The sequence below is a fragment of the Onychomys torridus genome, chromosome 5, assembly GCF_903995425.1.
Source record: "Onychomys torridus chromosome 5, mOncTor1.1, whole genome shotgun sequence".
NCBI classification, from domain to species: domain Eukaryota; kingdom Metazoa; phylum Chordata; class Mammalia; order Rodentia; family Cricetidae; genus Onychomys; species Onychomys torridus.
This window is the reverse complement of record NC_050447.1, coordinates 47387521-47400405: the sequence shown is the minus strand read 5'-3', so window position 1 is coordinate 47400405 and position 12885 is coordinate 47387521. Positions and strand designations below refer to the sequence as shown.

The window sequence follows — 12885 nt, the reverse complement described above, 5'->3', positions numbered from 1 at the left end:
GCAGCCTGGGCAAAGGCCCTGAGGCAGGTAACAGGGAGGTGAGAGCAGACCAGGGGACTATAGGGTGCACCGGGCTGCCGCAGGCTTCTGGAAGCATCAGCCCCTGCCCAAACTCTGGTCTGCTGCTGCACCATGGAGCTCCATCCCTTGTCCTCTTGCTGGGGTAGGTCTTACCCAGGGGCCCAGTACGGGGTCTGTTTGCCCAGCCACTCCCCAAGCACAGACTCCTCAGGCACAGTGGAGGCACTGCTGGTTTTATTATGGACCTGGTTCTGAAAGGTTAGGCCTGAGTCTTCCTAGTTGGGCACTCAGCTGGCCCGTGATTCCAGCACACACTGACAGTTTCAAGGGGCCCAGGCCCAGGCTTCTCTGGCCTAGGGCTGCTGCTCTCACCGTGGGCCTTGACTAGCCTAAGGATGGGGTAGCCTGTGTTCCCCATGCCTCTGGGCCAGACAGCCCATCCACAGGGCTCTTGTCTTCATCTCCTGCTGGGGAGACTGGTCCCCACGTGGGAAATCTTTAGATGGGCTCATGTCCCGCTGGGCTGTAGTGAGCCCCCTCTCTTCAGGGCCTGGTGTCAGGGCATCTGGCTGATGTTAGGGTGGTTTCCTGGTCTCCTTCCTCAGCAGAGAGCTGGCAGCAGCCAAGGCCCCACCTTGGACGAACCTCACGAAGTTGTCCCCAGCCAGTGGCCCCAGGGCATATAGGCCCTCCTGGTGAGTGCTCTCATGGGTGAAGGGATCCACATCAATGGGATTCCTCTTGGGGCTCAGAGGCTGATCTGGGTCTATGACCAAGTCAGCACCTGCCCTGGGGAGGTAGGAGAGGTTGGGGTGGGAGCCAATGAGGACCAGCACTATGGAGACTCCAAAGAGCTGCTGGCCCCCTTGTGGGTCCTGGAACACTGCCTGGTGGTCCTCCTTGAAGAGCAGAGGCCGGTGCTCAGGGAGGCTGCGATAGCCCTCATAGGGGCTGGGGGACAAGATGGATTGATCACGCATCATCTGGTGTACCTTGTGGTATTCAGGGTATAGCATCTTGGGCAGCTGGTTGAACACCAGGCCAGGGTCATGGACAGACCGGCGGAAGGCATGGATCACCTGGATGTTGTAGTGGCGAGCAAAGAGGACAGCGTCGGCCGCAGACAGCCCAGCGCCCACAATCAGCACCGGGTCTGAGTTTGGATTCACAGTGCCTACCCGCAGGGCTGCCTCCAGGGCTGACAGCTCATGGTGGACAAAGGGCAGGGTCTCTCCGGGAATGCCTAGCCGGGCTGGGCTGTCAAAGGTGCCTGTGGCCAGGACCACGTTACGGGCCCATAGTGAGAAGGGCTGGTGGCTGTGGTCCTTGGCAGTCAAGTAGCCTTTCACTTGGAAGAGGGGGTGGGGTGCTTGGGCCTTGGGACTGCCGTGCTCAGACTTTGCTTGCTCCACAGCAGTGACTACGGCACCAGATACAAAGTTGTGACTCAGACCCTTCTTGGTCACATAGTCCCTGTAGTAGTGGGCGATGTCGCCGGCTGTGGCTCTGCTGTTACGGAGACCTCTGGGGAGGAAGCAGATGTGGGAGCTGGGTGTCAGAGACAGGTATGGAGGTAGGCAATACCCGTGGTAACAGCACTCCCAGCAGGGGCCAGGCTTCCATGTCTCTTGTGGAAAGTGGAGCTAACACAGGGAGCTTGAAACCCCCTGTGCCTCACTTTCCCTACTGGTGAGTGTGTCAGGAACATCCCATGAGGCCTTGGGAGAGTCTACAAGGTTGGGTGCAAACCAAGGGCCTAGACTGGAACTTGACCATGGGGGTGACTTGTTTGGGCTGGCCAGCCAGTGATGTCATTACCCCCATAGGTAATGACAGTCCAAAAGCTGGTGACTACCAGCACTCAAGAGGCTGGGGCAGGAGGATCACCAGTTTAAGGCCAGCCTTGCATGGCAAGACCCCAAATAAAACTCAAAAGCTCTATGTAAATGTAGTGAGATCTCACGTCTATGAAGTTCGGAATGAGGCCAAGAGTCTCTACAGCTAGAGTTCAGAGCAGGGCTGTACTGGGAGAGGGGGAGGGAGGAGGAATGGAGGGCAGTGGAGGGCTGGGCAGCGGCCTCTGAACTGGCCTTGAGTGCCATGGCAAGACACTCCTCAGTGGTACTCAGGGCTTCCCTATCCTTTTCTGTGTGAGTCACCCCTCCCAACCCTCCCCATCCCCAGCTGAGGACTGACTGCTCTTGCTAGGCAAGTTGCTCTACCACTGAGCTAAATCCCCAACTTCCAACCCCGTGAGTCACATTCTGAAGTGTGAACTTGACAATATCCCACTGAAGCCCCTCCTCTCTCTCCTCTCTCTCTCTCTCTCTCTCTCTCTCTCTCTCTCTCTCTCTCTCTCTGTGTGTGTGTGTGTGTGTGTGTGTGTGTGTGTGTGTGTAAGGAATGGGGGCGCTGCATCATCATTTCTGCTGCCATTTTGAATGTATCTTCCCTTTCCAGGGATAGTGGCTACAGGGTCTGTGATGCTGGAGGGGAAGTTGGCTTAGCATAACCTCAGACCTTCCTGTACCTGGTTGTATGACTCCACATGGCTGCAGTCACCTAGTGCAGGGACATCTGGCTAAGGGTGACTCAAGGCCAGGGTGCCCGCAGGCCACTCAGGAGCTATAGAATTTGTCTGTCTGCCCATCATTCCCCTCTCCTGTCTTTTGTGAAATCTGTTAGAACTGTCCTAAGAGGCCACCTGTGGGAGTGTTTCTCACAGTGGCACATGGGACAGAGGCAAGTAGCTGGCAGTGGATCACTGGGGTAGGGTATTTGCTGAACCAAGGGCATGGCCCCTTTAGGACAATGACAATGTAAAGGCTCCCCTGACATCCTTCCTCATCTGCAGGGACATAGTCTACCAGAGGCAGAACCAGAGAGGCCAGTTGGATCTGTGTGTCGGGGAGTCTCCTCTGCCCACCCGGCCTCTGGAGGGGGGTGGGGCTCACCTGCATTTCTTCCGCATCCAGTCCTTAACCTGTAGGTCTGGCAGGCTCATCCACTGGCCTTGGCTCAAGGTCACCATGGAACCTTCAATGGACTGCAGAGAAAGGCGTTCTCAGGCCCAGCCTGGACTGATAGCACCCCTCCCAGGGTTGGGACAGATGGCAGGAGAGGAGACACAGGAAGAAAAGGAGATGTAAGGAGAACAGGGGTGGTTCCAAGGTGACACTCACATGCCAGGCGCCCCCAGGAAGGTTCTGCCCCAGGACGAGGTGGGGAACAGCACGTTCCTTCTGCCGCTTCCAGGAGAGCACAGAGTCCATGCTGCCTCCAAAGTCTGTGTCGGGGCGCAGGAGGGCATCAAAGAGCAGGGCCACAGGGCTCTGGCTTCGGCCTTCAAGGCCTTCCGAAAGGTACTCCAGGTCCTGAAGAGGGGGCACAGGTCAATGGGACTCCCAGAGGCTAAGAGAAACTGGTTACACAGAGACCTCTATGCTGGGCATTTTGGGGGACTGTCACTGTGGTCCCTCTGGAAGCTCAGGGGCCGCAGTGGGTGTTCTTAGAGGGAGTCCCTCATTGAGAACCACGGATCTAATGTGTAGTTAGACAGCTGACATGGTGTCAGCAGTCTCAGAAAACCAGCCCAGCCGCTCCTGTCCTGTTTTATGGTTGGTTTTGTGGGCTCCTCTGCTCTGTGCTTGGTTTCCCAGGGAGCCCTGGCTTTTCCTAGGAGAACACCCCTCCCACACTCGTGTGTCAGACTCACCTGGTCCAGGATGGAGACCCCCGGAGCCTCAGCCAGCTTTCTCTGCAGCAGAGGATGTGGGTGGATGGCACCTGGCTTCACATAGGGGATGTGGCCAGAGAGCAGGTAGGACAGGCAGATACCCGAGGGGCCATTGCCTGCAGAGACAGGGGTAGCAGGGGGACTCAACCTGGCTGGCTACTCCTGCGTTCTGTGAAACATTCACCAAGCCTTACTCTGTGTCAGACGCCATGTGTAATAATGACCAAGCAATAAAGTCACGAACAGTGGTCAAAGGCTTCCTGTGTGAAAGGTCTCTAAGTGCACCTCTGTGGTGATGCCAGTGAGGAAATGGGCAGAGAGAGGTTAAGCAAGTGGGCTATGTTCACACAGCCGACAGGGCTAAGCAAGGCTTCTCATACAGAGAGACAGACCCTACACCTATGCAAGCCTGAAACTTGGGAGGCTGAGGCAAGAGGATCTGAAGTAAAGGCCAGCCTGGGCACACCCAAAGTAAAAGGAGGAAGGGGGTGTAGCTCAGAGGTGGGGTTGTTAGCCTAAGCCAGGAGGGCTGTGACAATGAGGCTGAGACTCAAGGGTGACAGTCCATCAGTGGGATGGATTGCTTCAAGCCCTGTGCGTGGGGGGTGATGGCTATTTCTGAGTCTGTGTGGACCGAAGCTCTGCCTAGCTGGATCAGAGCTTCCTCTGCCCGTTTTATCACTGACATCCATCGTTTTTGTTTTTCTTTTTTTTCTTTTTTCTTTCTTTCTTTCTTTCTTTCTTTTTTTTTTTTTTTTTTTTGGTTTTTCAAGACAGGGTTTCTCTGTGTAGGTTTGCGCCTTTCCTGGAATTCACTTGGTAGCTCAGGCTGGCCTCAAACTCACAGAAATTCACCTGCCTCTGCCTCCCAAGTGCTGGGATTAAAGGCGTGCGCCACCACTGCCCAGCCAGTTTTTCACTTTTAAAATGTCCGTTCATGTGGTTCCACCTGGTTCTTGGAGTCTCTTTTTCAGTTTTGCAGAACTGAAGACAGGAACCACGGGCCCTATCTCTGTGCACAGTTGTGGACACTGGGTAATGGTGTAATGTTGTATGCACACAGCCACAGTGACCACACCCAGCTTCATTTAAAGATAGCCGCAGCCCCAGAGCACCAGGGTACCCCCTACCCTGCCAGGGTGACACTTACCGATGATGACCACTGGGAGGGGCTCCGAGCTGCTGCCCCTGAGGGAGTCACGCCTCCAGGAGCTCATAGCTGGGGTTGGAGTTCAGCTTGAGGCTGGCCACGAACCTGGAGAGCAGAGCAGAGAGAAGCCCCTGTGGTCAGGCTGAGGGGACTGCACGGCCAATTCCCAGGGGCATTCTCGCGCTCAGCACCGAGTGCAGGGCCCCAGGGGGCAGCCACAATATGCCTCACCTTGTCTTCCTCTTCTCCCACATTCTCTGCAATCCAACATGCCTGTCCCCAGCCACATGCCCTCTTCCCTAGCTGCCTGGGAACCAGGAGCCACTATCTCCCCTGAGCCTTATGCCATCCATCTCCCCACCTCACCTTGGGGAGGGGATTCCATGCCCAGTGGGGGGCGGGGAGCAAGATAAGAAGACTTCTTTGGTTTCTGCTGTGCTACTACCCAACTGGCCTACACGGTAGCCTCCTTACTGGTGACACTGGTTCATTCCCAGACCTGAGCCTCTGTAGGCTGTGCCAGTAGGAGAATATTCTGGAACACCTGCTTGGGTGGATTTACTGCCGGGAAGGGCCTGCCTGACTCCCTGCTCAGGGTGGGACTGGACCTTGGACTTGGGGAGACTCTTGACAACTGGATTTGGGAAAATGCCAGCAAGCCCTGGGTTCTGGAGTTCATGCGCCCCCTGCTGGCCACAATGCCTAACTGCTCAAAGCACCAGAGCGGCATTCCCAGGCTGGCAGCGGGGGCGGGGCAGTCTCCCCCAGGAGCCACAGCTCTGTGTCCATAACCAGGGGGCCACAAACAATGTTGAGCCCCGATGGGGGAGCAGGGACGGCGAGCTCCTCCAGTGAGCTGTCCTTCGCACGCTGACCCTGGGAGGAAGCTGCTGGCAGGACTTTAAGGCTAACTAACATATGATTAAGACTCTGGACCGTGGTGCGGGTCCCCCCAGAGCTGCAGAGTCACCTAGTGGCAGCACATTGGTCTGAGGTCACATCCCCAGAACTCTTACAGAGGAGGCAGAAAGCTGGGGGTTGTATATGAACTCTCTAGTTTGGAAAAGTAGCCGGTCAATGACGCAGCTTTTTGCAAATCCTTCACGGGCCAACAAAACACAGCTGGGGCTGAGTGACTTGTGTGCTGGGACACAAACACCAGCATCTCCTACCAGGCAAGTCCAACCAGTCAGACGGGACAACTGACCTCACAGCAGCCAGTCCCTGGTGTTGGCATTTCAGTGTTCCTCCGCTAGTGGCTGTGAGGGTGAGCCTCAGAGGAGGAAGAGCTCAGTGGGACATGCCCCTGCACCTCACCCTGGGCTCATGGATGGGCTTGCCAAGAACCATCTTTCTGGTCTCAGTGGTGCTCAGGCTTGGGACAGCTTCCCTGACTTGCAAAGATGGGCCCTACTGTGTCTTCCTCCTCCTCCTCTTCCTCCTCCTCCTCCTCCTCCTCCTCCTCCTTCTCCTCCCAGGGAGAGTGCAGGTGGCTTCCTGCTGATATTGGAGACCACATGGCCTTCCCCACACAGGGCCTAAGAGGATAATGGGGTAACATGACCAATGGCCATAATTGTAGCAGCCGACACCAGGCATTGCCATAGAGCTGTGGCGACTCGAGGTCCAAACCCTCTACACACACCAGTTTATGCTTTTAACATTTATCTGGGTGTTAAAAGTACTCTTTTGATTATTCCCAGTTTACGGGGAGAGAGACTGGGGAGCTTTGCTGCAAGGAGCCCGGTCCACCTCCAGTCAGCTGGACTGGACTGAGCAGGGCCACCCCATTCCAGAGCCTTCTCTGTGCTCCTGCAGGTGTAGGGGGCTGCAGGTTCCTGCAGAGTGTGGCTGTCCTCTAGGCCTTGCTTCATGGTCAGTTTCTCACTGACCAGAAGGAGCAGCTGTGCTCAGAGCCTTGGGGATTCAGGCTGTAGTTCCTGGAGGTTGGTCCCCTCCCCAATGCACATCAAAGGGCCTGGGTTTCCTCCTTCCCCTGTCTTCACTGTCCCCAGGAACAGCAGTAACAAAGTATAACATCCTGGCAGCGCGTTTCCTATGCACTCTCTCCTTTAATCCTCATGACAACCCATTTCTCAGATGAGGAGACTGAGGCTCCAGGGGAAAAGGCGAGCCCCCTAAGTTTCACAGCAGGCAGATAACAGAACTGAACATTTGATCTCTGTGGGCAGGGCCCTTCCAGACATTCCAACACCCCTGAAAAAAGTGTGCCAACTATCCTCAGAGACCTGAGGTGCCCACTCTTTCCTTCTCTGTAATACCCCAGCATACAGCTCCTCATTGATGCCAGCAGGAGGCCCTGTCCACACAGGCCAGATCCAAGGGGATGCCCAAGTTGCTTCACAGGAAGTAGGAGGAGCTAACACACTGGAGGACTTTGCATTCCAGGACCAGCCCCTTTCCCAGAACAGCTGGCAGATCCTTCACCTGGAGCAGCTGGATGCCATACACGTGAGGTCACCACCACCAGGCCTGGACCCCAGAGGTCACATCCTCCAAGCTGCTCACCCTCACCACCACCCACAAACACTAGCTACAAAGTTATAAAGCAAACAAGTTCTCGGTACTTCTGGGAGCTCCACTCCCCGGCTTTAGTTTGTAGAGTTGGAATAAGCTGCCTAGTTCTCGTGTGAGTCAGGACATCATGTAGTCCAGGCTGGCTTTAAACAACAATAAACCTCGGATGGCCTTGAACTCTTGATCATCCTGCCTGCACCTCCCAAGTGCTCAGATTACAGAAATGAACCCTGCCCCACCCCCAAGTTTAGAATAACCCCTTTTTAAGGTGATGGTGTCTTTCTGAGTCCCTCTGGTCCGGCAATGCTGACATAAAAACTAACACTGTAAATTGCTGGTAATTGACCAGGGAGATGGCTCAGAAGGACCTGAGTTCAGATTCCCCCTGCTCCTGTAAAAAGCAGATGTTTATAATCCCAGATCTGGGGAGAGGTGCCCTGGAGATCCCTGGCCAGTCAGTCAAATTGATAGCCTCCAGGTTCAGTCCAGAAGAGCCAGGGAAATGGCTCAACAGGTAACTTCTTACATGAGGGTGGTAACCTGATTTGATCCCTAGAACCCACATAAAGACGGAAGGAGAAAACTGACTCCTGACCCCTGAGGGGGGTTGTCTGACCTCCACACAAGCTTTCTCTCTCTAGTTTAAAAAAAAAAGAAAAAAAAAGAAAAATTAAAAAATAAGGCAGTCTTCCATCTAAGTACTAACCAGGGCCCGCTTGGTCTACAGAGCAAGTTCCAGGACAGCCAGGGCTACAACAGAGAAAACCCTGTCTTGAAACAAACAAACAAACAAACAAACAAAACAAGATAAATAAAATAAATACATAAATAAATAATAAAAGGGGAAAAGAGTGGACAGTGATTGAGGAAGCCGCCAGGCATCAACCGCTGACCTCCACAGGTATGAGCACATGCACATAAAAATGAAAAGTAGAGTTTCTCAGAAGTGTCGCCAACTGTCCCGGTGTCACACTGCAGATATTTCTGAGGTTATGAAATCATCACACTGGCTGGGGAGGGCTGGGGCCATATACCAGTTGCCTCTGAGACACCCAAGAGCTGGGGTTTCTTCTCCCCACTACACAGAGAAAGAAACTGAGGTAGTGTGGAGGAAGCATCTTGTCCAGGTCTCAGACTGCCTAGTTTGGTCCCCTTCCCCTCTACTCCCAAACAAAGCAACAAGTAACAGTGACAGCTGCTAGTGACACAAAGCCCTGGGGCAGGAGGAAGTGCGCAGTCAGCCAAGTATTACCTGGCCTTAGTCACAAAGAACACTTATTCCAAGTGCCCGCCCCACCTGAGCCCAAGGATTCCTAATGCCCCGCCTCCATGGCCCACCACTTTCTCCAAGCACCTTCCATAAGCCAAGTGCCCAGGAACCCTTGTCTGTGCCCATTTGTACCTGGTACACAGGACACAGCACCTCACTGGGCTGTATACACAGTGGCCTTGGATGCCTCCCAGGAACAAGGCTACCCACACTTCTTCCTGACAGAACAACTATTCCATGGGCTGGATGAGGCTATTGGATTAGGGGACCCTGGCTCCTGGCTATGGACATGGCTGGGTAGTACAGGGAGGATGCCCAGAGTCCTGCTCAGGACCAGACTCCTTGCTGCCCAGCTCCCCTGTTTGGCTATCATTTCCCACTCACAGCCTTGTCCAGTCCACTCACCTGATGGGCAGTAGCTGGAGGGAGCTGGTGAGCCTGGGTTGGCAGGACACTCAGAGGAACTTGGTCACAGTGAGGGACTTGGTCACAGTGCCCGGCTGCAGGAACAGGATGCCCGTTAGCCCTGGGGATCCCAGAGGCTGTGAGAGGCCCAAGGCTAGTAGCAGGGGTATTTCACTGCAGGGCTGGGAGGAGGCGGAGGCAGGGGCGGGGCCAGGAAAATCACTTTCATAAGCGTGAGTCAGCAGGGGCCCCTGGGTGAATGAACTTGCCCCTGGCCAGCCTTAAAGGGCCCCTGCTGGTCAGCTCCCCTTCCTGGGCTCTGTCTGAAGGAGGAAGTAGTGACCCTTGAAAGAGATCACTTGGTCTCTTCCCTACAGGAGGGACAACTTGGCCATGTGCAATTGAAATGACTGTCCCACTGTCCCCTCAAGTACAGAAGGTGGCTCTTCCACCTGGCTTCCACCCCAGCTTCTGTGCACGCACTTGGGCGGTGCAGAAATAAGCCCTCAGGCACCAGCCTGACCCGACAGTCCTCAAGCTGAACTTCCTGGTTGGAGGCTCTGGACAAACCTCAGTTTCCTCATCTGAAAAGTGGGGTTGAGTGGATTCCTTCCTGGGCTGGGTGTGTGGGTCAGGGGCTTGTGTGGCATCCCCCTGGTCCTCACAGACCTTCTTCCTGGAGGGCTCACACCATCTGCTGAACTGTTTCTGAGCTCCCTGAGCAGAAGCTCAGCCCTGGGGTGGCATTGCTGGCTGGGATAGCACTCCACATAGGTGTTCAGTATTTGCTTAACAGAAGGAAGCTGGGCAGGGCTTTAGGTCACTGTACAGACCTTGGTGGCCGTTACCTGTTCTCGTCATTATCAGCTGTCACCCTCATGGTCCTCTCTGCCACCAGGACCAGGACTGGGGGTGAATGTCAGGCTTTTCCTCTAAGAACCAAATACTCACTAATCAAGAAGATGACACTTTGATGCAATTTTCTACAAAAAAAAAAAAAAAAGTAAATAAATAAAAGAAAAGAAAAGAGAGGATGAATACAAATGATAGATAAAGAAATCTTCAGTTGTAAAGTAAGACAGGGTCCTTAGGTCCACTTTGTGGAACAACCTCTAGCTGGGAGAGTCTTGGCTGCTAGCACACATTTTTATTTAAAAATTTGATATTTTTTTTCCTGGCTTAAAAAAAATTATAGTTCAAAATGCTTCATAGAGTCCTGGGGAAATAGATCAGTAGAGCCTGTGCCTAGTATTGCACAAGGCCTAGGAAGTATTTGAAGCTTTCCAGGCTAGCATAGGAACCCAACCTTTATTTGTACTATTGTTTCTATTACAAAAGGTATTGTAGGTTCCAAAAAGCCAAATGAAACATTTCAAAAGCCATTCCAAGACCAGTGACCACATGCTGATAGAAGTCTGTCACTGGCTAACTAACTGACAATAAAGTAACTATGTAAGTAGTTAATTAATGTTGCTTCCTACACATTTCTCCTGTAGGTGAGCTCATGATCCAGGTAGGGGGTACCAGAAAATGTGCACACAAAGATGGGCAGCCAAAAACTAAATGTAATTAAAAAAAAAGAAAACACATCAAATGCTCCAAAATTCTTGCTCCTGATTAAAAACTTAAAACAAAAACAAAAACAACAAACAAAAAAAAAACCCGGGGAAAGTTATGCAACAGGATCCATGGTAGAGTTCTAATAAAACACATTCTAGTATCCCTCCTTTGAAACCACCAAGCTGCGAACCTGGGCCAGGCTGTGACGTTATGTCCACAGGTTGACATGACTTCGTCCGAGACTCTGGGGAGGACAGTGAGATCTGGATGAGATTGAGTGCAGGCGCACGTCATCTACAGGCCCCACTGGGAGGACGCTCTGCTCTGTTCTGTATCTCTGGGCTCCCGCCAAGGGTGCTGCTGGCTACAGGTATACTTCCTCTTGAGCCTGCTTAGGCTTCACTCCGACCCCTTCCGCTCTGAAGCAGGGTCCGCCTCTGCGGGCGGGCGGCAGCACAGCCAATGACTTTGCAGTCAGCCTTCATGTCACAGACTGGGATGAAGGGCGTTGCAGGCTTGACTGGCCTTAGTGAGGCTTCTCTTAACGTGCTCACTTCCGCCCCCCCTTGTGTGTGTGAAGTGATGTGTGGATATGTGGAGGTCAGAGGCTGATGTCAAGTGTCCTCCACTGCTGTCCCTCCACTCTATCTTTTGAGGCTGCTCTGAAGTCAGAGCTTATGGCAGGCTAGACAGCTGACTGGTGAGCTCCAGGGAATCCTGGGTCCCTGCCTCCTCACTGCTAGGGTTACAGATATGTATCATCGTGCCCCATTTTCATGTGGGTCCTGGGGATCCCATTTCAGGCCCTCATGCCTACATGGCAGGCATTTTAGCCCCAGACAAACTCTCCAGCTCCCACCCCTTTCTGAGAGAAAAAGCAACCATCTAACAAGCCTTTATTAATATGATTGTTTTCAAACACCTATTTTTCAGTCTTATATTGAATTCAAGGACATGAAATACTGAATCCTTAGACACAGTGGTGATATGAAAGAATTCTAACAATGGTCACCCAAGGGCTGATGCCTGAAACCTGGCCATTAGTACACTGGGGTTTGGATCTGTGATCTGGGCTCAGGCCTGAAACTGCTGTTTAGTCAGCCTGAATGAGACTCGTGGAAGGTAGAAGAGAGGTTCTCTCTGCAACATAGGCAGACAGCCTTTGTTGGCAAAGCAGACCAGGGCTAGAAGAGCCAGGGAGCTTTGGTGGGACGGGAAGTGGCAGCTCCATGTCCCTAGCTCTGTTCCTTCACCGTTATGTTTATCTCCAGCTCCATGCCCTCCCAATTTCTGCTCCCCTACAGTTCTGTGGTCCCCCTCAGCTCTGCACCCTCAGCTCTCTGCCTGCCACTAGCTCAGTATTCTGGGAACCTAGAGTGGTTGTGCAGCCCAAGCTCAGGTTCAAGGTCTATGTGGGCTGTTACAGCTCTGGATAGACTGCCTTTGCATGCAAGGGAGCAGCTAAAACCCAAACCCAGCTCTTCCGCACCCTTTGGAAAAGGCAGGGGAAGCACAGCAGTGCTATCTGATGGCAATGGGGTAGACAGTGCCTACAATGACTGGTCGGCTTGGGAAAGGACCAGAGATATCTACCGTACCCCAGGCACTGTGTTAATTCCAGCCTCGTATTTCCACCATCCTCATTTCATTTAGATCCCCAAAGCCCTGGAGGGAGTTACCAGGAATGTCACTCAGGATGGAAGAAGCAGTGCCTGAGGCCACTGGGAGATGTGGGAAGCAGCCCAGCTCCTGAGAAGGGAAGTGGGATTACCAAGAAGTGTCCTTTTTAATTTCCCCTTTGTATGGACAGGAGCTCCCTGTGATGGGTCTTAGTGAGGGAGGGGTTCCAGAGCTGCTGGAGGGCCCTGCAGACTGTAGGGCCAGTCACAGTGGGATCCCAACAAGTCAGAAGGCTCAGCACCAAGAACACACAGCAAAGGGAAGCCATCACTGGAGTGCTGGTGGCAGGTAAAGACCAGGGGAGGGAGGGGCTCCAGGACCACACTTTGAAGGGTAGTCAGCAAGCTGATGCAGAGAGCCAGGTGGTATGAGGGCGCTCGGCAGAGCAGGGTACTGAGTGCATTTGGGGGATGGATTATGTCTTGGAGGCCTCCCTGTCTCAGCCACTCCCTGCCTCTAGCTGGGTGAAGACAGATACTAGCCCCTGATTCCAGCTGCTCCCAGGAGCCCTCTGCAGTGGGTGGG

The 12885-nt window shown here is 53.5% G+C and overlaps 1 protein-coding gene across 1 annotated transcript; it reads right to left on the bottom strand.

The window, feature by feature from the left end:
- Positions 1 to 238: 238 nt before the first annotated feature.
- Positions 239 to 9234, bottom strand: Osgin1 (oxidative stress induced growth inhibitor 1). The gene is made up of 6 exons (XM_036188556.1): positions 9121 to 9234; positions 4908 to 5012; positions 3737 to 3873; positions 3204 to 3395; positions 2976 to 3067; positions 239 to 1545 (listed from the first exon to the last, which is right to left on the bottom strand). Exons 2-6 carry the CDS (start codon positions 4972 to 4974, stop codon positions 597 to 599), a joined length of 1437 nt encoding a protein of 478 aa, XP_036044449.1. The 5' UTR covers positions 4975 to 5012; positions 9121 to 9234; the 3' UTR covers positions 239 to 596.
- Between the last annotated feature and the right edge of the window lie 3651 nt (positions 9235 to 12885).